General features: G+C 46.4%; 1 protein-coding gene across 3 annotated transcripts in view; it reads left to right on the top strand.

The window, feature by feature from the left end:
* Positions 1-27,017, top strand: part of RFT1 (RFT1 homolog) — a 44,072-nt gene that overhangs the window by 6,148 nt on the left and 10,907 nt on the right. For 2 of the 3 annotated variants that reach the window (XM_003894296.4, XM_017955394.3), the window contains 8 exons: positions 1,584-1,700; positions 2,867-3,056; positions 3,645-3,746; positions 5,420-5,557; positions 16,181-16,259; positions 21,529-21,579; positions 22,579-22,709; positions 24,567-24,711. In XM_003894296.4, coding sequence (XP_003894345.2) covers positions 1,584-1,700; positions 2,867-3,056; positions 3,645-3,746; positions 5,420-5,557; positions 16,181-16,259; positions 21,529-21,579; positions 22,579-22,709; positions 24,567-24,711 — 953 coding nt within the window. The remainder of the gene's footprint in view (positions 1-1,583; positions 1,701-2,866; positions 3,057-3,644; positions 3,747-5,419; positions 5,558-16,180; positions 16,260-21,528; positions 21,580-22,578; positions 22,710-24,566; positions 24,712-27,017) is intronic. The other variant, XM_021934325.2, reaches the window with a different exon arrangement.

Consider the following 27,017-nt stretch of genomic DNA (forward strand, 5'->3'; position numbering starts at 1 on the left):
TGCTGCTGCTGCTTCTTCCGCTGCTGCTTCTGCTGCTGCTGCTGCTTCTTCCGCTGCTGCTTCTGCTGCTGCTGCTGCTTCTTCCGCTGCTGCTTCTTCCACTGCTGCTGCTTCTTCTTTCTTCTTCTTCTGCTTCCTCTTCTTCCTTCTTCATCTTCTTCTTCCACTTCCTCTTCTTCCGCTTCCTCTTCCTCCTTCCTCTTCCTCTTCTTCCTTCTTCCTCTTCCTCTTCTTCCGCTTCCTCTTCTTCCTTCTTCCTCTTCTGCTTCCTCTTCTTCCTTCTTCCTCTTCCCCCTTCCCTTCCTCCTTCCTCTTCCGCTTCCTCTTCCTCCTCTTCCTCCTCTTCTCCTTCTTCTCCTTCTCCTCCTCCTTCTCCTTCTCCTTCTTCTCCTTCCTCTTCTTCTTCCTCTTCCTCCTCTTCATCTTCCTCTTCGTCGTCTTCTTGTTCTTGTTCTTCTTCCTTTTGCCCTGTCACCCAGGCTGGAGTGCAGTGGCACCATCATGGCTCACTGCAGCCTTGACCTCTTGGGCTCAAGCGATGCTCCCATGTCAGCCTCCTGAGCAGCTGGGACTACAGGTGTGCACCACCACACCTGGCTAATTTTTTTTATTTTTTGTAGAGATGAGGTCTTACTGTGTTGCCCAGGCTGGTCTCGAACTCCTGGGCTCAAGCAATCCTCCCATCTTAGTCTCCCAAAGTGCTGGGATTATAGGCATGAGCCTGAGAAATATAGGCACTTGGCCCTAAGAAATACTTTTTTAAAAGCAGAAAGCAAGGGGGCAAATCCTCCTAGGGGCTCAGATTTTTCTCCCTAGGCAGGCGTCCTGAGATTGGCAGGTCCCTACTTTGACAGCCCTTGTCTGGCCTGCCCTGCACCCCTGCTTAAGGTTCGGTTCCATCTCCTTATTTGCAATGCTCCACAGAGGCACTGGGTAGCAGGATAATCCTTGGACAACCCCAGAGACCTTCACCCTGGGCCATCCCCACTCTGGCTTCACCCAGGCTGCTGCCTATTGAGGAGGGAAATCTCAGCTACTCCTCACTAAGGTGCAGGAAGGCTCACCTAGGTGCTGCCCATCTGGGAGGTGCCCAGGCAAGCCTTGCTGATCTGGGTTGCAGCAGCCTCTGTAATGGTTGCCAGCCTTATTGTCTGTCTTGTGATTCTTTTGGCCAGAGCCTCCACTTGGTAGAGGCTCAGCTTTTCTCAAAGGGGCTATCGGTCACTCGTGTCCGCGTGACCAAGAAGGGTGGGGTTATAATCTTATTATCTTCTCGTCCTTGTGGTCATGGCCACACCTCTTCCTGTAGCTATGAAGGCTACAGGCTTTTGAGACCACTGCAGCAGTTTCTATCCTTCATATAACTGTAGGCACACACCCTCAGGTATCTTTCGTTTGGTTCCTAACTCAGTAGTTCTCATGGATCAGACCAGTAGGGGGTCCTGTAAGAGCCCACTGCCCTCCATGTCACCATCAGTGGTTTATGACCAAGACTTTATCTCCTCCCTGTTGCTGGAAATATCCCAGAAGTTCTCTCTGTGAAAAAACTCGAGACCTTATTGATTTCTGCCTTTCATTTACAGACTAACGCTGCTTTACTCAACCACCCTCTTCCTGGCCAGAGAGGCCTTCCGCAGAGCATGTCTCAGTGGGGTCACCCAGCGAGATTGGAGCCAGACCGTCAACCTGCTGTGGCTAACGTGAGTTGTGCTTTGGCAGGAGACACATTTCAGGAAGGCAGGTGTAGTGAGCATTGGAAGTGAAACAGTAACACGTGCCTAAAGCTAAATTGCCTCCAGATTCAGCTTCGCCATGGGTTTCTGGGAGCAGGCATAGGACAAGAAGGGGAGAGTGTTTGTGTCAAAGGAACTTCTTGGCTCATTTTCTCTCTGGATGTCCAGGAGCCAGGAAGAGGTTCTAGGTTGGGGTTTCTGGGCCAGGTTTCTAGCCCTGGTTTCATCCTCTTTGGAGGTGGTTTCTTGCTGTTTCTGATCACCACTGTGGGCTCCACTTGGCCTGTGCCATCTTTTTTATTCCTAATCTTTTTGCTCTATAATATCTTTTGAGCTTTTAACAGCCACTTAGATTTAGTATTTCTTGAAAGCCTCTTATGGGTTCATTACATTTTTCTTCCATTTTGTTATATGACTTCAGTTCTGAGTCTTTTAGGATATTCTTGAAGATCAAGTACATTAGCTTGAAATTGCAATGGCTTTTCTCCAGCTATGTCCCTGCAGGGAGGGCTGGGGATTGAGGTTGTTTCCCAATGCTGCCCTTGCATAACTCCTTTTTGCCTCACAGAAATGACTGTCGTGAGGGCTGGTAGGTGTTCATTTTATTAGAGGAACAACTGTTAACCACCCAGGCATACTTAAATGCCCCGTGGCACACATGTGAAACATATGAAAGGATACTGAGCACTGCTCTGTTTGTTATTTGGGATGCAAGGAACAGCTGTATACAGTCTGTCAGTCATTCTCAACAACAGGCATTTTCTTTCTGGGAATTTTGCTTATGGGTCAGTATGTGTAACCCAGTGGATAGAAGTGTAGGCTTTGGAGTTATAGCAAGATTGGGTCTTGCTTCTGCTCTTGATTAGCTGTTCATGACCTTGGCCAAATTGCCCAGTGCCTGTCAGCCTCAGTTTCCTCATTTTTTTTTAATGGAGATACTGACAGAGGATCATTGTGAGGTGTCAGTGAGATAAGGGGCGTTAATCATAGTGCCTGGCATGTAGTTAGTATCTTAATAAATAAATGGGAGCTGTTTGTATTATAACTTTTTTTTTTCTGTTCAGTGTTACTATTTTAATAGATATTTCTATTTATTTTCAAATTTAGTGAATTATTTTTTTCTCCTCTTCCAGAGTCCCCCTGGGTGTGTTTTGGTCCTTATTCCTGGGCTGGGTCTGGTTGCAGCTGCTTGAAGTGCCTGATCCTCATGTTGTCCCTCACTATGCAACTGGAGTGGTGCTGTTTGGTCTCTCGGCAGTGGTGGAGCTTCTAGGAGAGCCCTTTTGGGTCTTGGCACAAGCACATATGTTTGTGAAGCTCAAGGTGAGTGCGCCTTCTGCTGTGAATGGGGAATGGGAAGAATAAGAAAAAGCGTTGCTTTTTTAAAATGCTTTTATAGGAGAGAATGATTTTTCCAGACTTGCACCTAAAAATGTATTTAGAAAAAGGTTAACATGGTCAGTTAAGTTAACATGGTCAGTTAAGTTCTTCCACTTGAAATTTGTCAGATAGGCTAGGCTAAAGTTCACCTCTGTTTGACCATAAATAAAAAATAGGTTTGCTAATAATTTATTAGTTCAAGTCAGAATGTAGAAGAACCGTAAAGGTTTTTCAGGTTTTTCTAGTGACTGTATTTAGTTGTATATTAATATTAACTTTTCTCTCTTCATCTTTTAGAATAGATTACAAAAGAATATATATATAATGTAAATCTTAAGGCGTAATATACTGGAAGATCCATGAACCCACCACCCTACCCAAGAAGTAAAACGTTACTGATACTTATGTCCAGCTGTGTGCCCTGTCCCCATAGCCAGAGTAGCCACTGCCTGAGATTTTCTGTCTATCATTCCGTTATGTCTTGACTTTTTGATAATGTTTGTAAACTGCACCTTAACCACATGTTTGCAGGTGATTGCTGAGAGCCTGTCGGTAATTCTTAAGAGCATTCTGACAGCTTTTCTCGTGCTGTGGTTGCCTCACTGGGGATTGTACATTTTCTCTTTGGCCCAGGTAAGAATCATGGCTTTAAACTTTTTATATGATCTTTGTTTCTCCAACTGGTTTTTCTTCTTGTTCCCACCGCTGTGGGGTTTGCATTTGCAGTACCCATGCCTGTGCAGGAGGTGGAAGCACCAGAAGGGTGGCCTTGGCACTGCTACTCTGGCTGCCACGTCCATTGTGTTCCATACACTGAGACCGTAGGTGTTTCTAGGGACCTGGTGAGGGCCACACACTGGACTTCATTGTCAAGCATCAAAAACCGTTTTTAGACATTCAGTGGGCAAGCCTGTTTCAAACTGATCTTTGGTTGTCTGGTAGTTTTGTAAAGGAGAAAAAAAGCAGTGGGGGGTGGGGTGGGAATCAAATTGCATGTGTATTATTTTCCCTGGATTTCCATCAGGTTTTTGCAGAATAGGTGGAAACTCTGCCAAGCCTGTTTTAAACTTATATTGAAATCTCACATAATTCAGAGAGCATGAATCAAGTCAGAATAGGTATATTTTCAGTTTTAGCAATTTAGGCTTCATTTCCATCTCATTATTTCCTAGTTCTAGTTCATATTTCTAGTTCTAATAAAAATATAACTAGAATACAAGTGCTATTTTTAAAAATGAAATTTAAGATCAGATAGTTACCAGAACATTTTACAGTGCTAAGCAGTTGTAGTTTTCATTAATGTTTAGGAAGATAAGATTCTTAGTAATGATTTATGTAGAGGGTACTTCTCACAGAGGACACTGGCATCAGGTGCGTGGCTCACAGCACTGCTGCTGGAGTTTTAAGGGCTTGGAGCATGAAGGAAGAAGGCTGGTGGATGATGGGCTCCATCTCAGGTATGATTGGGAGTGGAGAGCAGAAGGGCCCACACCTACTAAACTGAGACTCTTCTTTTTCCTTGCCCTGTGCCTTTACTACAGGAGCAGCCTTGATATTGCCAGGCTGAAAACAAGTCTGGAGGTCCCAGTCTTTCTTGAACCAGTGTGCACTGCTGTTCTCAGGAGGGAAAGAGGGTTGAAGGGAGCTTGTAAAAAGGGGCTTTTTTGGACTTTCCTCCTCAATCTGCAGACAAAACCCATCTGACTGCTCCTGGCCAGAAGCCATTCTTTTGTCCTGGATGGGTGGAGGGAGGGTTGGGCCTTCTTATCACCCTACCCTTTCCTCCCCCGTCAGTAGTAGCTCTTGCCCTGGCGAAGAGGAGAGAGTCAGCAGCTCAATTGTGCTTTGTAATCATTAATGGCACAGGTTTCCGGGGTTTATGGAAAACCCACAGTCCTTGATGATGACAAGTCCTTGGATATTAGCACAGTTAGGATACATGGATCTTTGCAGTGTGCTGACTAGGTGGAAGAGCCGTTCCTTTGGCCAAATACACACCTTTTGAGAATGTATCAGACATTGCTGTGGTAATTGAGCTAGTGTACATCTGTTACGGAAATTATATTGTGCCTGCTGAGAAGAATTATGTTCTCCCAGTTAAGTGAAGTGTTGGGAACACTTTGCAGGTAGATGCTGAAGTGAAGTTGGGTCTAAGTGGATAGTGCCATTTCCCAGAGGGTAAGGCATTGCTGAATAGAAAGTGCAGTTAATCAAGAGAGTTCTATTACTTGATTGGCCTTTGAGATCAAATTTATAGGCATATCTTAATTATGCCTTTATTAAAACAGTTTATTTTTTTTTCTCAGCTTTTCTATACCACAGTTCTGGTGCTCTGCTATGTTATTTATTTCACAAAGTTACTGGGTTCCCCAGAATCAACCAAACTTCAGACTCTTCCTGTCTCCAGAATAACAGATCTGTTACCCAATATTACAAGAAGTGGAGTAAGTAATACATTTTATCTCTTATTTTAATGATAGGTGCTGCTTATCCTTGAGAGAAAGAAACTGCAGCTGGTTTATTGTTATAATCATAAGTGAATTTTATAGCTCATATTTATGGAGTGCCAGCTCTGTGCCAGGCCAGGGTTTCTAAATCTTTGCACTATGGACATTTTGGGTTGCTCAATTCTTTGTTGCAGGGGCTGTCCTGTGTGTTGTAGGATGTTTAGCAGCATCTCTGACCTCAAGCAACTAGATGCCAGTAGCTCCTCAGTGGAGCACCCCAAAATGTCTCCAGACGTTGCCAAATGTCCCCTAGGGGACAAAATTACCCCCAGTTGACAACCACTGTGCTAGACCCTATGCTGAATGCTTTACCTGCCTTATTTAATGCTTACAACAACTCTGAAAGGCTGACACTCTGTTTCTATTTTAGGGTTGAGAAACTAAGGCTTAGAGAATAAATACCTGTCCTAGGTGAGAGTCAGAGTGAGGACAGGAGCCTGGAGGGCCTCACATGCCAGCAGAGCACAGGTTCCACCATTGTGCTCCACTCTCTCTATTCTGCTGTGGTTTTGGTTTTCTTCCTCAGTTGACTTCTAGCACAGATAGCTGAGAGTTCTGAGAAAGTAGGGATGAACCCAAAATGGTCTTTTTTTTTTTTTTCTCCTTGAGACAGTGTCTCATTCTGTTGCCCAGAGTGGCGTAATCATAGCTCACTACAGCCTTGACCTGCTGGGCTCAAGTGATCCTCCTGCCTCAGTCTCCCAAGTAGCTGGGACTACAGATATGTGCCACTATGCCCAGCTAATTAAAAAATTCTTTTTTGTAGAGATAGGGTCTCACTATGTTGTCCAGGCTAGTGTTGAACTCCTGAGTTCAACCAGTCCTCCCACGTCGGCCTCCCAAAGTGCTGGGATTATGAGCCACCATGCCTGGCCCCACATGGTCTCTTTCTAAGTGTCAGGCTAGTCTTTCAGATGATCCACTTTCCTATCTAGACCACTGTGGATTTTACAGCTGACATGTGGAGTGAAGCATAATCTTTTCTACTCAATTCCTTCACACTCGGGTCATTGGACTTTCATTTTCTGGCTCTTTTGGGGTCAGTGCTCCTGCCCATGCCATTGGAGCTGCACACATGATGATGTTGCCATGTTGTCTCTGCTAAGACCACTTCATGAGCTCCTCCATTCTGGGCGCTTCCCCCCCCTTTCCATGCTTGTTTGCTTGCCAGATGTAGTGCACTCGGTTGTGGTAAGGCTGCATATGCTGGATTTCTCCTTATTCCTCTTGTGATACTTGAAAAAGTAGTAAAATATGTGAGACTTAAGTCTCAGAATTTACAGAATCCTGTTATACAACTTTTCAAGAAAAACTAGATCTTATGGGCCAGGCGCAGTGGCTCATGCCTGTAATCCCAGCACTTTGGGAGGCTGAGGTGGGCAGATCACCTGAAGTCAGGAGTTCGAGACCAGCCTGGCCAACATGGTGAAACCCCATCTCTACTAAAAAATAAAAAAATTAGCTGGGCATGGTGGTGCGTGCCTGTAATCCCAGTTACTGGGGCGGGATGGGGGCTGAGGCAGGAGGATCACTTGATGGTTGTGTGTCTGGAATTGGTGGGTTCTTGGTCTCGCTGACTTCAAGAATGAAGCTGCGGACCCTCGCGGTGAGTGTTACAGTTCATAAAGGCAGCGCATCTGGAGTTGTTCATTCCTTCTGGCGGGTTCATGGTCTCACTGGCCTCAGGAGTGAAGCTGCAGACCTTCACGGTGAGTGTTACAGCTCATAAAGGTGGTGTGGACCCAAAGAGTGAGCAGCAGTAAGATTTATTGCAAAGAGTAAAAGAACAAAGCTTCCACAGTGTGGCAGGGGACCTGAGTGGGTTCCCACTACTGGCTCCCGCAGCCTGCTTTTATTCCCTTATCTGACCCCCCCCACCCACATCCTGCTGATTGGTCCATTTTACAGAGAGTTGATTGGTCTGTTTTGACAGGGTGCTGATTGGCACATTTACAATCCTTTAGCTAGACACAAAACTTCTCCAAGTCCCCACTAGATTAGCTAGACACAGAGTGCTCATTGGTGTGTTTACAAACCTTGAGCTAGACACAGAGTGCTGATTGATGCATTTACAAACCTTGAGCTAGACAGAGTGCTGATTGGTGCATTTACAATCTTTTAGCTAGACAGGGAGTGCTGATTGTTGCATTTACAATCCTCTAGCTAGCCGTAAAAGTTCTCCAAGTCCCCACCAGATTAGCTAGATACAGAGTGCCGATTGGTGCATCCACAAACCTTGAGCTAGACGCAGAGTGCTGATTGGTGTGTTTACAAACCTTGAGCTAGACACAGAACACTGATTGGTGCACCTACAATCCTTCAGCTGAACATAAAAGTTCTCCAACTCCCCACCTGACTCAGGAGCCCAGCTGGCTTCGCCTAGTGGATGCAGCACCAGGCCCCACACTCCTCAGGCCTTGGGCAGTCGATGGGACCAGGCGCCCTGGAGCAGGGGGCAGGTGCCCCTTGGGGAGCCTCCGGTCATTCGGGAGCCCATGGCGGGGTGGGGGTGGGGCTCAGGCATGGTTGGCTGCAGGTCCTGAGCCCTGCCCCAGTGGCAGCTGAGGCCCGGGGAGAATTCAGGCGCCGTGCAGGTGGGCCAGCAGTGCTGGGGGACCTGGCGCACCCTCCGCAGCTGCTGGCTCAGGTGATAAGCCCCTCACTGCCTGGGGCTGGTGGCACCAGCCAACTGCTCTGAGTGCGGCCCCGCCAAGACCACTCCCACCCGGAACTGGCACTGGCCCACAAGTCCTGCCTGCACAAGTCCTGCCTCTCCCTCCACACCTCCCCACAAGCAGAGGGAGCCAGCTCCGGCCTTGGCCAGCCCAGAGAGGGGCTCCCATAGTGCAGTGGCAGGCTGAAGGGCTCCTCAGGCACGGCCAGAGCAGACGCCGAGGCTGAGGAGGTGCCGAGAGCGAGGGCTGCTAGCACGTTGTCACCTCTCAGTTGCAGTGAGCTGAGATCACACCACTGCGCTCCAGCCTGGGCAACAGAGCAAGACTCCATCTCAAAAAAAAAAAAAGAAAGAAAAACTAGATCTTATGTATCAAAGCCAGATGTGTTCTCATTTGTGAGATAAGAGTTCTCCATTCTGCTCAGCTAGATTTCACCTGTAACCTAAACCAACAGGACACTTTTGGATACCTCTGTGCCTCATTTACAGGCTTAGATGGTTAGGACTCAGGATCGCTTCTCTTGCCTAGAGCTTCTGCCACCTAGGTCTGAGAGTGCAGAAGAGTTCTTCTTCCCCTGACTGCCCCCTGGTGCCCACCTGTACCAAGCCTGGCAGATTTTCATACTGGGCCTGTCCTTGTGCCCCAGCAGGATTTTGGGAAGGAACATTTGAACCATTAGTATAAGCAAAGAGAGAAGGTAAAGAAAAGAGTCTGCCAAGTGTTTATTAAACTCTGTGGTGGCCAGCCTGAGCAACATGGCAAGACTGTCTCTACAAAAAAAAAAAAAAAAAAAAAAAAAAAGTTTTTTAATTAGCCAGGTGTAGTGTTGTGCACCTTTAGTCCCAGCTACTCAGGAGGCTGAGGTGGGAGGGTCACTTGAGCCTAGGTCAAGGCTGCAGTGAGCCATGATTGTGCCACTGCACTCCAGCCTGGGCAACAAAGTGAGACCCTGTCTCAAATAAATAACTAAATAATTAAAATCTGTGATGGGCTCAGAACTCTAAGCTTAGTTTCTTTATCTGTCAAATGGGGATAATAATAGTACCTCCTTCCTAAGGCTGTTGTGAGGGCCTGATGAGTTCGGGCATGTAAGGTCTTAACATTGTGGCCTGGCACAAGTGGGTATCCTTAAGTGACAGCTGATATCACCACCATCACACTGATGCCCTGAGAGCAGAGCTGGCTCCACAAGGACACCCTAGCCAGGCAGCTCTGATGGTATTGGTGTGGGAGCTCAGCGGTTTAATCTGGCAATATGCCCTGAAAGTACCCATGCCCAGACTGCAAGGACCCAAGCCCTGATCATGAGAAGGCTGTGTGTACCTGTGACACATAGTGATACTGTTTCCACTGACATACAATAAGAACATGGCGCCATGCTTGGTGCCATCAGGGATACAGACATGTAGGAGAGGTGATTCCTGGGCCTCAGGGAGGTTTCTGAGGGCTTGAGAGGCACCTGATACAGATCTGAAGCCTGTGGGACTCCCCCCAGACCTCAGGGTCTTCATTTTTAAAGTGAGATTGTTGGCCTGCATAACTGTGAGGCCCCTCTGAAGACTTCAGGAGTTCCATGAAGGTATTTGAACCTTGACAAAGAGCCATTTACAGTAACTACCATTGACTGCATGTTCTGTACCATGCACTACATTAAGCACTTTACATGGATTTTGTGTTTAATTTTCATAGTAACGTATGAGATAAATACTGTTAGCTCCATTTTATAGACAAGAAAACTGAGGTTCAGAGGAGTTAGGTGACTGAGCCAAAATCACATAGCTGGTTTTGAACCCATTTCTCTCCACCTTTTGCTGGGGACTAGCTTTAGGCTGTGGTTTACCCCTATGTTATGTAGCCTTCCAAAAGAAATTGGCGGCCGGGCGCGGTGGCTCAAGCCTGTAATCCCAGCACTTTGGGAGGCCGAGATGGGCGGATCACGAGGTCAGGAGATCGAGACCATCCTGGCTAACACGGTGAAACCCCGTCTCTACTAAGAAATACAAAAAATAGCCGGGCAAGGTGGCAGCGCCTGTAGTCCCAGCTACTCGGGAGGCTGAGGCCGGAGAATGGCGTGAACCCGGGAGGCGGAGCTTGCAGTGAGCTGAGATCCGGCCACTGCACTCCAGCCTGGGCGACAGAGCGAGACTACGTCTCAAAAAAAAAAAAAAAAAGAAATTGGCTTATTGCCCATAGTAGTTATTATTTACATCAAGATTAGGAAGTTCCAGGTGGAACAATTCATAATTCAGGTTTGTTATTTTAAAAAGAAGGCCAGGCGCGGTGGCTCACACCTGTAATCCCAGCACTTTGGGAGACTGAGCGGGCGGATCACTTGAGGTCAGGAGTTTGAAACCAGCCTGGCCCACATGGTCAAACCCCGTCTCTACTAAAAATATAAAACAGTTAGCTGGGCGTGGTGGCATGCGCCTGTAATCCCAGCTACTTGGGAGGCTGAGGGAGGAAAACTGCTTGAACCCAGGAGGTGGAGGTTGCGGTGAGCTGAGATCACGCCACTGCACTCCAGGCTGGGCAACAGAGCAAGACTCTGTCTCAAAAAAAAAAAAAAAGAAAGAAAGAAAGAAAAGAAAAGAAAAAAAGAAGCTGGGTGTGGTGGCTCAAGCCTGTAATCCCAGCACTTTGGGAGACTGAAGTGGGAGGATTGTTTGAGCCCAGGAGTTTGAGACCAGCCTGGGAAACATGGTAAGAACCCCTCTCTACAAAAAATGTAAAAATTAGCTGGGCATGGTGGCACGTGCCTGTGATCCCAGCTATTCGGGGGGTTGAAGCAGGAGGATCACTTGAGCCCTGGAGGCTGAGGCTGCAGTAAGCTGTGTTCATGCTACTGCACTTTAGCCTGGGTGACAGAGTGAAACCCTGTCTCAAAAAAAAGAGAGAGAGAAAAGAAATGAGATGATTCTGAATGCATGCATGCAGTGTATGACTTTACCATGCGCAGCATGCCTGACTTGACTCCCCAGAGCAGCTTTCTGCACTGGGGACTTCCTTAATGGAAACTGGTCATATAATTATATTTATTATCAATTTGACCTAATTGTGAGATTTCCCTTCCCGTTCTTGTAGAACTCCATCTTCTTTAAAGATACTTATGTAACCTTATAATAATGGTACTTCAAATAATGGCTTCCGTTTATATTCATAGACATTTCTGAGGGATTTAAGATAAGAGATTTGCTAATATTTAAGTAAAGCTGAGGAATTTGACTCAGCAAGCATGTATTAAACTTTATTATGTGTTAAGCACTGTACCAGATGCCCTGAGTGAGGCCCCTACCCTCAGAACTTGCATGGTGATGGAGAGATAGGATCTGTACTCAACTGTGCTACAGGACTGTGTGTATCTAGTGTTATCAAAATAGAAGCACAGAGGAAGTACTGCTGAATTTCATCTAGGAACTTCAAGGAAGGCTTCATGGAGGAAGCTTCTTTTTTGCTGGACTTTGACATGTGGGTGGGCAGAGGTTAAATGTATATGTGTGGTAGAGATGGGCATTCGTGACCACAGAAGGAAAATTTGCTCAGTGCTTGTTATCTGCCCATCACTCTGTTGGAATTGGGAACGTAGAGATGCCTGGGGTACTTAGGTTGGCTGGACTATGGGGGAAGGGAGAGAAAGGAAAAAGTGGCAGGAAGTTATGAAGGAGAGTAAACCTGGCTGCCAGGCTAGGGTCAGTTGGCAGTGGCCTCCGTGCTATGGAGCTTGGGTTTAATTCAGGGGCAGTGGAGCCCCTGAAAGGTTTTTGAACAGCACCATGATCAAACTGTCTGTATTGAGGAGCTTGCCGTCTCTTACAGTTATAGTGTCTTATTTTTTTTCATTCAATCCTCATAGTGGCTCCATGAGACAGAACTTCTTATCCCATTTTGCAGATGAGAAAGCCAAGGCTTAGCAAAGTTAAGTATCTTGTTCACGGCGACATTTACACTAATAACTCAAGGAGCTGCAGGTCGAGCCCCAGTCTCCAAACTTGACTCCAAAGCCTGAAGCTGCAATGAGAAAGATAGGCTAGAGAAAGAGTAAGAAGCAAAAAAGCTCACTGGGAGCCTGTGGCAATTGTCCGGGTGAGGAGTAAGGACAGGGGAAGGATGGATGAAAGTGGGAAAATGGGTGAAGCTGGGGCAGCATCGATAGCCCCAGAGTGACTGGGAGAGGTGGAGCAAGAGGGAGAGGAAGGAGTGCTGTGTAGGGTGGAGGAGGTGATGGAGGGCAGTGGACGGGATGGTAGCCTCACACTCCCTAGTGACTCTTGTCATTGTGGTAAGGATGTGGCTGATCAGATCATCCTGAGTCAGAAGAGTTTGGGAAGTGGACGAGTGACTCAGGTGAAAGTGTGATGAGCCTCTGAGTTCTGATTCCGGACCTTCCCTGAGTTACCGTCCGTCACCTTTGACCACCCCAGCAGCCGTTTCTCCATTATTACTCTGAGGCAGTGGAATGGCTTGTTGGTCAGGGTATTCCGGGGAAATTCCCGGCTATTTAGATCAGCTCATCAGTACCAACCCAGCTATTGTGAAATAGGCCTCTTTTGACTGCCCGAAGTGACACCTCCATTCTGAATAGAATGGTAAAAGTCCACCACATGCTTCCTCTCTCCCACCACTCAGCCCCTGCCTGGAGAAGCCACATCCCAGATTGGATTTCCTGCCTCTGTGTCCTTAATGAGCACTTTAGTAAGTGGTGTCGCCATTCTTCTGAACCACAAGCCCATTTAAACCAAAGGCATTAGGAAAATCAAGGATGAGCTCTCAGCTTAGGTACACCATCATGATTTCATTCTCCCAAAGAACTTTGTCTTTAAAGAGCTCAATCATCTTCCCAAATCCATTCACAACCTGCAGCAAGCAGGCGTCACGAGAGCCTCATGACAAACAGCAGCCTTTGTTTCCTTTTAAAAGAAGACAGGTCCTGCTTTGCTGACCCCTGGGAGGACCACCACAGTATGGCAAGGGGTGAGAAGCAGTGTGAGAGAGAGAAGGTGCTGAAGTGGGCTGTGGCCAGAATCCAAGTCTGAAGATGATATGGTCCCCAGTGCCCCCTAGTGGTGGGAAGTTGTCTGGTGCTCTTTGTTCTGGGGAAAAGGAAGATGGCCTGTTTTAAGCATCTTGTGGCCCAATTTCCTTCTCATCAGGGAAGATTTACTCCTGAGCTAAAGAGATATCCTGGCATCTGCTCTAGGGTCTGTGATTCCCTGAGGGCAGCACTATTTGGGAGGATTCACACTTGTGCTCCCTGTGTCTGGAAAAAAGGCTCAGAAACCAAGGGGTAAAGAGAATGGGGGCTAGAAGTGATCCTTGCTTTCAGAGGTGCTCTAGACTTGCCCTGTCCTAAATAGTAGCCACCAGCCACATGTGGCTATAGAGCATTCTGGAATGTAGCTAGTCTGAATTGAGATGAGTCATAAATGCAAAATACATGTTGGATTTCAAAGTCTTAATATGAAAAAAATTTTTATTTGTTTTATTAATTTATTTTACTTTTTTTATTTTTTTGAGACAGAGTCTCGCTCTGTCACCCAGGCTGGAGTGCAGTGGCATGATCTCAGTTGACTGCAAGCTCCACCTCCCGAGTTCATGCCATTATCCTGCCTCAGCCTCCTGAGTAAAATGGGACTACAGGCGCCCGCCACCACACCCGGCTAATTTTTTGTATTTTTAGTATAGACGGGGTCTCACCGTGTTAGCCAGGATGGTCTCGATCTCCTGACCTCGTGATCGACCTGCCTCAATCTCCCAAAGTGCTGGGATTACAGGTGTGAGCCACTATGCCCAGCCGAAAAAAATATTTTTACATGGATTACTTGTTGAAATGATAATATTTTGCTTAAATAAATATATTAAAATTAATTTCACTTGTTTCTTTTTCCTGTGCACTGTGGCTGCTAGAAAATTTAACATTACATTTCTACTGGATAGCATTGCTCTTCACGGATGGGCTTTGTGCCCAGAACAGGGGCCCACATGACTAAGACAGGTTTCAGGCCTGCCTTGGGCCCACTTCCAGAGCTGTGGCTAACCTTTTGGAGGGGTAGAGTGGGCTTGGCCCTCCCCTTCCAAAAAGCCCTTTGAAATCCTACCATTCAGAAGTCATCACTTTGTATAATCACAACTTTTCAAAATGCAAGTACCCCAGGATTAAAAACCTAACGTCAACCAGGCATGGTGGCTCACACCTGGAATCCCAGTACTTTGGGAGCCAAGGTGGGAGGATTGCTTGAGGCCAGGAGTTTGAGACCAGCCTGGGCAATGCAGCAAGACCCTCACTCTACAAAAATTTTAAAAATGAACCAGGCATGGTGGCACACACCTGTAGTCCCAGCTATTCTGGAGGCTGAGGGGGGAAGATGTCTTGAGCCTGGGAGTTTGAGGTTATAGTGAGCTATGATCACACCACTGTATTCCAACCTGGGTGATAGAGTGAGACCCTGTTTCTAAAACAAAATGAAACAGAAAGCCAAACACTTAGTCTAAATATTCTGGGATCCCAGGGTGCCTACAAGATAGAGGAGGGGGCCCCAGAGAGAGCTGTGGGAGGTAGAAAAATAGGAGTTGGAGGATACTGAGCCCCCTGGCTGCCTTGCTCTTCCATTTTGTGCTCAGCTCCCTGGCTTTGAAGCCACCTGTCTCTTAACAGGTTGACCTGTACCCTACCTGTTTCTTTGTCCTTGGGAAATGGGCCATTTGGTGCCTGCTGGGAGTTTTATTTATTTATTTATTTTTGAGCCAGATTCTTGCTCTGTCACCCAGACTGGAGTGCAGTGATGCCATCTCAGCTCACTGCAACCTCTGTCTTCCAGGTTCAAGTGATTCTTGTGCCGCAGCCTCCCAAGTAGTTAAGATTACAGACACATACCACCACGCCCAGCTCATTTTTGTATTTTTAGTGGAGATGGGGTTTTTGCCTTTTTGCAGGCTGGTCTCAAGCTTCTGGCCTCAAGTGATCCACCCACCTCAGCCTCCCAAAGTGTTGTGATTATAGTCGTGAGCCACCTCACCTGGCCTGGAGTTTTAGAAGAGTCATATCAGAAATTTTATTTTCGGCTGGGCGCTGTGGCTCACGCCTGTAATCCTAGCACTTTGAGAGGCTGAGGCGGGCGGATCATGAGGTCGCGAGATCGAGACCATCCTGGCCAACATAGTGAAACCCCGTCTCTACTAAGAATACAAAAAATTAGCTGAGCGTGGTGGCACGTGCCTCTAGTCCCTGCTACTCGGGAGGCTGAGGCAGGGGAATCACTTGAACCTGAGAGGCGGAGGTTGCAGTGAGCCAAGATCGTGCCTTTGCACTCCAGCCTGGCAACAGAGTGAGACTCTGTCTCAAAAAAAAAAAAAAAAAAAAGAAATTTTATTTCCTCCATTCCTCTGTCATACCCATTCTGAGTCATTTACCTGACCTGTGAAAGCTAAATTTCTTTTGAAATACAGAGGGGCACCTCCTATACTTTGTGTAAAATGGCCCTGGATGGCTGAACATAGCATTACAATGTGCAGTATATGGAGCAGAATTTGTTCTGCAGCCTGGCATGCTTTAGACAGTTTTTAAGGAAAGAACAAACTGTGAGCTGTATGTGTTATCTGTGGACAGTGTACTGTGTGGGCCCCCAAGGGACAGCAGCAATTCTTTAGGGGTCTCAGTATATGAGTCTTGGGCAGGCCCTTACAGACTTTGGCTTTGTGTTTAGTAATGTAAATTCTTCCCCAGTGTTTGTGAGATGGCTTCTGTGTGCTTAGCATTGAATGAGGATTCAGTGGAGACTATCCAAGTTGGGATTTAGGGATCAGAATGCATTTGCCTCTCATGTAGCATTGCATTCTTAGACTTGCAATGCCTGTGATGTTTTGTTTTGTTTTGTTTTGTTTTCTCTTCTAGGCACTTATCAACTGGAAAGAGGCTAAGCTGACTTGGAGTTTTTTCAAACAGTCTTTCTTGAAACAGATTTTGACAGAAGGTAAGTTGACGGTCACTCTGAATGGTCGGGAGACCATAGTAGAAGGGGATTTCATAGGACTGCCAATTACCTGGGTCCAGATCACCTGTTTAGAGCCTCTGGGGCTGAAGAACTTCAGAAATGGGAGGAGGGGGCTTAATACAGAGAACGAAACCAACGTCTATTTAGTTTTGTGCTTTACTTAGGTGGTCTAATTTAAATCTCTCCACAGCCTTGTAAGAAAGATATTATTCCCATTCATTATGGATGAGGAAACTGAGAGTCAGTGAGGTTGCAGAACTTCTTTAGGGTTTTGTAGTAACAGGGAACAGCTTAATTGGGATCCAGGTCTAACTCCAAAACCCCATGTTATATGATTTTTATGAGTTTATTATAAAAGTATTATATCAGTTACATAAAACTATTTTTATCTTTTTTTTTTTTTTTTTTTGAGATGGAGACTTGCTCCATCGCCCAGGCTCTGGAGTGCAGTGGCTCCATCTCAGCTCACTGCACGCTCCGCCTCCTGAGTTCATGCGGTTCTTCTGCCTCAGCCTCCCGAGTAGCTGGGACTACAGGCGCCACCACCACACCTGGCTAATTTTTTTGTATTTTTAGTAGAGATGGGGTTTCACTGTGTTAGCCAGGATGGTCTCGATCTCCTGACCTCGTGATCCGCCCACCTCGGCCTCCCAAAGTGCTGGGATTACGGGTGTGAGCTACTGCACTTGACTGGGATTTATTTTCTTAAACAATAAAATGCGCTTGTATGAGAGTTTGGTCAGACTTTGGTCTTTTCAGTTTACCTATGACAGAGCTCAATGTGGAGGGCCAGCAAGGGGCTGGAAGCACATTTGGTTTTTGTATGTATATGTGTTGGTTTATTTGTACCCAGCTTTAATTAGAAAAATGAGATTTTAAGGCAACTATTAAGTTGCTGAAGGTGGTAGTTTCTCTCTTCATATATATTTCATATCCATATACCTATTACTGAATGTATTTTTTAATCTTTTCAAAAATTATCTTTTAATTATAAAATATAGTCCCATTAGAAAAAAATAAGAACATAGAAAAAATAATGCTAGCATTCTAATACAACTGTTATTATCTTGGTATTTTATTTTCCCCCCATCTGTATTTTTTGTTCTTTATGTTTCCAAAGAAAAGCAGCTCCCCCTATGCCTCACTTTCCCCGTCTGTGAACAAGGGGATAGAACCAGGCAGTGTCTGAGGGCTCTCTGATCTTTAAGAGTGCACACATGCTTCTAGCCTAACCTTATAACTTTGCTATTACAAAAATGAAACTGTTCCGAGGCCTTCTTGGGGAAGGGAGGGTCAGAAGCCTCGGAAGAGCTGAGTGAAGGGCCTGAGCACTTAGCTCCTGGAGAGCAGGGAGTGTGCCGTTCACCACTGCCACTGCCTCCCTGTGGCCTGGCACAGGAGGGCTGTGCAGCATGTATTTGTGAATGGAGTAAGAAAAGGCAACAAGGTAACTATTGTGAAATGGTGTGTGATGATAGTTCATGTTGTTGTAAGAACAGGAAAATCGGTTGTAAGAACAGGAGGGAGTTTTGGAAAGGACAGTTGCTCATATGCACTTTTTTCCTTCCAAGGTTTTAAGAGCAGTTTTAATGAGTTTGAGGAATGGATCCAGTCCAAGTGATGGCCCTAAATTGGTTTTCTGGATTGCAGACAACACATGTCTCTAGACATGTCTTTGCAGCAGCTGGTTTAAGTTTACTGCAAACAAAAGCCTCCAGAGCTCAACCTGAATGCCGTGCCAGGAGCCTGCTCCATGGGTGGATCCCCCTAGCCTGACTCCCTGACTGGCACAGTGCCATTAGGAACTTCTCAGGGCCTCCATCTCTGTGGCTGTGAAATAAGGAAGTTGCCTGACTGAGATCCTCAGATTCGTTATTTTTTATTTTTTATTTTTTTTGAGACAGAGTCTCGCTCTGTCGCCCAGGCTGGAGTGCAGCAGCACACGGTCTCTGCTCACTGCAAGCTGCGCCTCCCGGGTTCACGCCATTCTCCTGCCTCAGCCTCCCGAGTAGCTGGAACTACAGGCGCCCGCCACTATGGCCAGCTAATTTTTTGTGTTATTTTTAGTAGAGATGGGGTTTCACTGTGTTAGCCAGGATGGTCTTGATCTCCTGACCTCGTGATCCACCTGCCTCGGCCTCCCAAAGTGCTGGGATTATAGACATGAGCCACTGCCCCCGGCCCGTTATATTTTTAAAACTATAGCTCTAAAAAAGTTGAAATCCCCAGTTTTTTTTGGTTGTTGTTTTTTGTTTTTTTGTAGATAGGGTCTCACTCTGTCACCCAGGCTGGAATGCAGTGGTGCAAACACAGCTCGCTGCAGTCTTGACCTCTCAGGCTCAAGTGATCCTCCCACCTCAGCCTCCCAAGTAGCTGGGACTACAGGCAAGGCACCTACCAATACGCCTAGCTAATATTTTAAATTTTGTAGGGACAGGGTCTTGTGATGTTGCTCAGACTGGTCTTGAACTCCTGGACTCAAGCGATCCTCCTGCCTCGGCCTCCCAAAGTGCTGGACTTACAGGCATGAGCCACTGAGCTGGGCCTGAAATCACTTTTTGTAGTAGCAAAAATGTATGTGCTGTTACTTCTGCCCCCACATTTCCTGAACAGTATGCCAGGTGCTGAGAATACTGAGTTGAATGAGTAACAGGCCATGGCCTCAAGCATTTCATTCTCTCACCAAAGATATAGACGTTTGTGTGGTTAACTGTTACTGGGCTGTGAGGGGTGTAGTACTTGGAAACTCATTTCCTAGAGCTTTGCTAGGAAACCAGGGTCATAGAGATGACTGAGAGGGGCTCTTGCCCTCAGGGAGTTTATAGAATGTAGGAAGGAGAGCCTATTCTGCCAAAAGACAGGGAGGGCCCTGCAGAAAAGACACTCTAGGTGATGAGAATGACAAGAGCCAAGGCAGGCCCAGCCCGACTCAAAGCAGCTGGAGGGCTAAAACCTGGGAGGTAGGGTGCAGCAGAAGATGACAGGGTGATGAGGGTGAGGTTGACGAAGGGAAGCCAAAATGATAGCTTGGGGTCAGTGTATAAAAGCCCGCAAATACAGAATTAAGGAGCCTGGACTTTTTGCAAACATTAAAGAGCCATTTTGGCCAGGCGCGGTGGCTCACGCCTGTAATCCCAGCACTGTGGGAGGCAGAGGAGGGCAGATCACCTGAGGTCAGGAGTTCGAGACCAGCCTGGCTAGCACAGTGAAACCCCATCTCTACTAAAAATACAAAAATTACCTGGGCGTGGTGGTGGGTACCTGTAATCTCAGCTACCCAGGAGGCACAGGCTGCAGTAAGCCCAGATAGCACCATTGCACTCCAGCCTGGGCAACAAGAGTGAAACTCTGTTTCAAAAGGAAAAAAAAGAGAGAGCCATTTAAAGATATGAAAGCAGGCTGGGTGCATTGGCTCACGCCTGTAATCCCAGCACTTTGGGAGGCTGAGGTGGGAGGTCAGGAGTGCAAAACCAGTCTGGCTAGCGTGGCAAAACCCCGTTCCCACTAAAAACTGAAAAAATTAGCCGGGCATGGTGGCGGGCGCCTGTAATCCCAGCTACTCAAGAGGCTGAGGCAGAAGAATCGCTTGAACCCAGGAAGCAGAAGTTGCAGTGAATGAGATCATGCCACTGTACTCCAGTCTGGGTGACAGAGCAAGACTCCGTCTAAAAAAAAAAAAAAAAAAAAAAAGGAAAGCATAGACTGATTTAAGAGCTGTGTTTGAGGCTGGGCGCAGTGGCTCACACCTGTAATCCCAGCACTTTGGGAGGCCAAGGTGGGTGAATCACTTGAGGTCAGGAGTTTGAAACTAGCCTGGCCAACATGGTGAAACCCGTCTACTAAAAATACAAAAAAAAAAAAGAAAAAAAATTGCTGGGTGTGGTGGTGGGCGTCTGTAATCCCAGCTACTCGGGAGGCTGAGGCAAGAGAATCTCTTATGTCCAGGAGGTAGAGCTTTCAGTGAGCTGAGATGGCACCACTGCACTCCAGCCTGGGCAGCAGAGCAAGACTCAGTCTCAAAAAAAATAAAAGCAACAACGACAAAACAAAACTGTATTTGCACAAGCTGGAACTGTTAGCAGTGAGGGTAGATCCAAGCAGCACAGAGACACAGGCCTATGAGGACCCGCAGTGATCCCTACCACAAACACAGTGGCAGGGGCTTGGAGAGAGAGGCTGGGTGGGAGAAAGCCTTGAGAGAAGATCCTCACTGCTTCCAGCCTCTTGATGCTTTCCTTTTTGAGCAAGTTACTAGGAGGTGAGAATTTGCCCTTCAGGGCGCAGGCACTGTTTAGTGCTCTTTTCCCATAGTGGTCAACACTTTTTCCTCATAGATGAGAAGCTTCACGAAAGCCAGGGGGATGGGAGCCCTGGCTGGTGTCTTCACCTTGAAGGCATTAGACTGTCTTACATTTGAATCATGAACTCAGGCCTGATTTTTGTAGTAGCAAAAATGTATGTGCTGTTGCTTCTGCCCCCTCAGGCCTGAGTTCCTGATTCAAATCTAAGACAGTCTAATGCCTTGACAGCCCCAGGGAGCTGTCTCCACCCCTGAGGAACCCTTGGATAAGCTTGTGCGTATAATCATGGATGCTTCACAGATAATTTACGCGCAGATTATCTGACCTCCCCTTAAAACTTGGGACCATTGCCTGCGCATGGTAGCTCACGCCTGTAATCCCAGCACTTTGGGAGGTGGAGACGGCGGATCATGAGGTCAGGAGATCGAGACCACCCCGTCTCTACTAAAAATACAAAAATATTAGCCGGGCGTGGTGGCGGGCGCCTGTAGTCCCAGCTACTCGGGAGGTTGAGGCAGGAGAATGGCATGAACCTGGGAGATGGAGCTTGCAGTGAGCCGAGATTGCGCCACTGCACTCCGCCTGGGCAACAGAGCAAGACTCCGTCTCAAAAAAAAAAAAAAACTTGGGACCATCATTTTCATTATTAACATTTAATAATCTCCACATACTTTTTTAAAAACTTATTTTTATACTTTTTTATTATTTTTTTTTATTTTTAATTTTACTGGCTTGGAGATTCGCTGTCAATGAAGTCCTCAGCACTTTCCAAATTGTTACTTTGAGATTATTTGAAATCAACATTAGGACAAGGATATGTCTTTAACTGATTATCTAATATTTCTCCTTTATTTGTCAGCTGGAAAAGTTGATAGCTAGTAAGAGAAAGGAAACAATAAAGTAATGTGCATTTGACATTGCTAATTATTTTGCTTTTTTGTTTATAGGCGAGCGATATGTGATGACATTTTTGAACGTATTGAATTTTGGTGATCAGGGTAAGATGAAATTCTGTAGTGTTCTAATTAAAGGTTAATACTATTAATAGATACTTCCTAACATTTTTCTCCAATATATTTAATGAAAGATGAACCTGAAGATTAAAAAAAATCCTGAAGATTGTAAATTGTAGGTCTTCGTACTGACTGTGCCCTCCAATGTGACTTTGGTGGCAGGTGTTCTGGTGAGACCCTGGCCCTCTAGTTCACCTCCTAAGAGCTCTGGTGTTCATTTTGGGGGGTGGGAGGTGCCAAGAGAGGAGAGAAGGGAGCTCACCATCAGAGCCACAAGAATCTGCCCCATATTTGTGTAGCTACATAGTCTTTTAGTATTTTCATTTTTATCTTTTAATGTAATACCAAAGTAATGGAAATCAAATAGAAAAACATCAACTTTGCATTAATGACCTGTATAAGAAAGTACTGTTGATGGAAGCATTCTGTATCTTGACTGTACCAATGTTGGTATCCTGGTTGTAATATTGTACTACAGTTTTACAAAATGTTACCACTGGGTAAAGGGTATATGGGATCCCTCTATTACTTCCTTTTTTTTTTTTTTTGAGACAGGGTCTCACTCTCTTGCCCTCTTGCCCGGGCTGGAGTGCAGTGGTACCATCACAGCTCACTGCAGCCTCAACTTTCTGGGCTTGGGCTTGGGTGATTCCCCCCACCTCAGCCTCCCAAATAACTGGGACTACAAATGCACACCACCATGCCTGGCTAATTTTTTCCGTTTTTGTAGAGACAGGGTTTCTTCATGTTTCCCAGGCTCATCTCAAACTCCTGGGCTCAAGCAGTCCACCCACTCTGGCCTCCCAAAGTGCTGGGAATACAGTCATGAGCCACCATGCCTGGCCACTGTAACTCTGTGTGAATCTATAATTATCTGAAGATAAACAAACTTTAATGAAATATTAAATAACAATTTTAATAGTGCTGTGAAAATTAAAGTAGAAAAACCAACATGATTGTTGTTTCTTCTTTTTTGTTTTGTAGGTGTGTATGATATAGTGAATAATCTTGGCTCCCTTGTGGCCAGATTAATTTTCCAGCCCATAGAGGAAAGTTTTTATATATTTTTTGCTAAGGTGCTGGAGAGGGAAAAGGATGCCACACTTCAGAAGCAGGTAGTGTTGGTTCTTATATCATCTCTCAAGTGAATTCTCCCTTTAATTGCAAGACAAACAGATAGGAATGTGAAGCAGTCTGTTTCTCTTCTGTTTGATCAGGAATTTTCTTACAGATTTCATTCTTCTATTACATTCTGTATGATAACGGGACCCAGGGCTCACCTCTTCTTTCGTGGCCTTCTCCCTTTGCTCTTGGCTGTCCCTTCCTTCTCACCCCTTTGTTATATTCTTTGTGACCTTTCTCTTTTTTTTTTTTTTGAGATAGAGTCTTGCTCTGACGCCCAGCCTGGAGTGCAGTGGCGTGACCTCGGCTCACTGCAACCTCCACCTCCCAGGTTCAAACGATTCTCCTGCCTCAGCCTCCTGATGAGTAGCTGGGACTACAGGCATGCACCACCACACCCAGCTAATTGTTGTGTTTTTAGTAGAGATGGGGTTTTGCCATATTGGCCAGGCTGGTCTTGAACTCCCGACCTCAGGCAATCTGCCCACTTCAGCCTCCCAGAGTGCTAGGATTACAGGCATGAGCCACCGTACCCGGCCATGTGACCTTACTCTTGATCCAGCCCTCTCAGGACTCTCTAAAGCTGTCCCCATTGCCCTGCAGATGCCCAGCCATGGGCTAGTCTTAGGCATAAGAATGCCTCCCCTATCCTCAGAGTCTCAAGAGCCAAAGGATGCAGAAGTTGGAGCCAGGCTATTCGAGGAAGGAGAGGATGTGGTTGTTGGCTTTCACTCACCACACCAATTGTTTAAGCTTCTTACAACTGGGATGTGCCCAGAGCCACACTCTGACTATAAGATTCTATATACTCAGGTTGGTAAATACAGAAGAAGAGATTTTAATCTAGGCGTATCTGGTTGTAGGAGCTTCACTTTTTCCAAAACCACTGAAAATGTCTGAGTTCTAGAATAGCAAGCTAGTTCAGCCTCTTGCATGTCTTAGAAGATATTTAGTAAAATACAGTTTATGCACAATATCTCAAAATGAGCTAATCTGGTACTCAGTCTGATTTAGGAATATTTTCCTAAGAGTACAATCACAGTAACATCATAATTTTGGAATGTTTAGCAGGAGAGGCACAGAGCTGGCTAGTGTACATGAAAAGTTGCTGCACATTTAAGAATAAATATTAGGGCCGGGCGTGGTGGCTCACGCCTGTAATCCCAGCACTTTGGGAGGCCAAGGCGGGCGGATCACGAGGTCAGGAGATCGAGACCATCCTGGCTAACACAGTGAAACCCCGTCTCTACTAAAAATACAAAAAATTAGCCGGGCGTGGTGGTGGGCGCCTGTGGTCCCAGCTACTCGGGAGGCTGAGGCAGGTGAATGGCGTGAACCCGGGAGGCAGAGCTTGCAGTGAGCTGAGATTGTGCCACTGCACTCCAGCCTGGGTGAGAGCGAGACTCCGTCTCAAAAAAAAAAAAAAAGAATATTAGTGGCCTGGTGCAGTGGCTCATGCCTGTAAGCCTCATGCTTTGGGAGGCCAAGGCAGGAGGATTGCTTGAGGCCAGGAGTTTGAGATTAGCCTGGCCAACACAGTGAGACTCCCTTCTCTATTTCTATTAAAAAATAAATAAATTAAATAAATATCAGAGGGGAAAGTGCATGTTTCCTAAGCAATATTTGAAACAATTTATCCCAAGTGAATTGAAAACTAAGCCTCCCCCTTACTAAGGAGACACACACTTTTTCCTTCATTTGCTAATTGACATGAAAACAAACACGCTACCAAAAAAATAGTGATATCCACCACGTCGTTGGAAGAGTGAACTGAAAAACAGTGAAGGGAGAAGGCCAGTTTTCTTCGGCTCATGATTCATCCAACTTCCTTCCCTCTTCCCTGACCCCAGGAGGACGTTGCTGTGGCCGCTGCAGTCTTGGAGTCCCTGCTCAAGCTGGCCCTGCTGGCTGGCCTGACCATCACTGTTTTTGGCTTTGCCTATTCTCAGCTGGCTCTGGATATCTACGGAGGGGCCATGCTTAGCTCAGGATCCGGTACGCACAAGAGTTTTTCTGGATTTTTTCTGATTTCCCAACAGAAATAGAAGGGTCACGAAATTCAAGAACTTGTGCACACACAGTTGATATCTGTGTCGGTGTAGGGAAAACTGTCTGGTGGCGGGGGCTGTGGGACTGTTCCCCTCATTCAACTCCAGACACACACTCAAGGTATAGGCAGGGGCTTTGGCGCCAGGACGATCAGCTTCCCCAGCCTCACTTGAATAAGTTATTAGGACTTCTCCTTGCTATTGGCTTTCCTCTCGGGCCTAGAATGTGTTTTGCCAAGCGCTTCCCTGTGCTCCCTCTGGGGTGAGGGAGGAAGGCAGAGGGCAGGCGGTAATGAGTCCCCACTTGGTACTAAACACATCTGAAGATAGTAAATGCCACATAAATCTCCCAGCCTGATGCATAAAAGCCTCTGAAGGATAACCCAAAGCCATTTGCAGAGAATAAAATTGATCTCTGCAAATAAAAGGGTATATTTAATCCAGTGACTCTCAGTTTTTGAAGAAGAAAAGTATTGAATGTGTCTAATTTTGAAACACCAGACTGCTGAGGATCTCACAGCACTTCTTGGGCCTTGGGGACTTCACCAATTTCAAAATGTGCTGGGCTGTAAGCTGGCAGTCCATTTGCAGTGTTTCATCTTGGGTTCAGCAAAGATGTTTTTAATTTCTTAGGTCACTGGACAAGAACCCTGAGGACTTCTTTCTGCTGCCCCATCTCAATATAAAGGGCTTTGTCAAATGCCATTTTACAAGTTCACTAGCATGTTTTAGTCTCCACTACAACGGGGCCCAAACTTTCAGTGTTAGGGGAAGAAGGGCCAAGCTTCTATACCAGAGCAAAGGTCATTAAGTTTGGAGAAACACCTGCTGTGAAACCAATGAAGTGGTTTGCAGCTCCCTGGGGCTTGTGCTGTGAGAAGTACATTTCCATCAGGCAGCTGCGGGAGGCCTCATTAGGAAGGCATTAGTAAGTTTATGGGCAGAGATTGGGAATTCAACTATTCTGTAGAAGCTCTTCCCCTTTAGAAAGCAATCACCAAGGAGCAGCCTTTAATGTCACACAGTCACAGGGCATTGCCTCAAGGAGGGGGCTGTCCCATCATTATCATGACTCAGCCCATCATCTTAGTTTTGAAAGTGGAACTCGCAGCACTACTGTCCTCAGTTGTGTACTTGTCTTTGCCTTCACCCTGGAAGTGGACTACTTACCTGTGAGCTGTACTGGCCATCTCCAGATGTGGGACTCGGACACGCACAGACAGGCTTTTGTGTAGGGGTGTGGCTTCTTTTCCATTGTTTGGGATTAGCACTGTATTTAATTAGGGGCTTTGTAAGTGTTCTGGAGGCTTTTCTTAGAAATCTTTCTTACACCTAGCTTTGCTTTTCTTTTTCTTTTCTTTTTTCTTGGTAACTCACAGAACACCTAGCTTTGCTATCCTTAAGCAAAACCCAAACATTCACAGAATTTCCCCAAGATTTCTCACATTTTTCTCTTAGGTGCTTCTCGCTTGCCCCTCTGCCTTTTACTTTTTTCTTCTCTATCCCCTTGTCTTAATGAACTAGGGCTGCCATGACAAAGTACCACAGACTGCGTGGCTTTAAACAACAGAACATATTGTCCATCAGTTCTGGAGGCCAGAAGCGCACAATGAAGCTATGGCCAGGACCGTGTTATCTCTGAAGTCTGGAGGAGAGGCCCCTTCCTGCCTCTTCTAGTTTCTAGTGGTTGCTGGCATCCTGGTGTTCCTTGACTTGCAGCTGCAGCACTGCGGTCACACGCTGTGTTCTCTTTGTCTTCACATCGTCATCCCCCTGCGCTCTTCACGTCCTCATCCCCCTGCGCATGTCTGCCTCAGTGTGCAAGTTTCCCCCACTTTTTTTTTTTTTTTTAATGAGACGAAATCTCACTCTGTCACCCAGGGTGGAGTGCAGTGGTGCGATCTTGGCTCACTGTCACCCAGGGTGGAGTGCAGTGGTGCGATCTCGGCTCACTGCAACCTCCCAGGTTCAAGAGACTCTCCCGCCTTAGCCTCCCGAGTAGCTGAAATTACAGGCACACCCTACCATACCCGGCTAAGTTTGTGTATATTTAGTAGAGATGGGGTTTCGCCATGTTGGCCAGGCTGGTCTCAAACTCCTGACCTCAGGTGATCTGCCCCCCTTTGGCATCCCAAAGTGCTGGGATTATAAGCATGAGCCACTGCACCTGGCCAAGTTTCCTCTTTTTATAAGGACACCTGTCATATTGGATCAGGGCCTGCCCTAATGACCTCATTTGAACTCAGTTTTCTT

The sequence above is a fragment of the Papio anubis genome, chromosome 2 (genome assembly GCF_008728515.1).
Source record: "Papio anubis isolate 15944 chromosome 2, Panubis1.0, whole genome shotgun sequence".
Classification (NCBI taxonomy): Eukaryota; Metazoa; Chordata; class Mammalia; order Primates; family Cercopithecidae; genus Papio; species Papio anubis.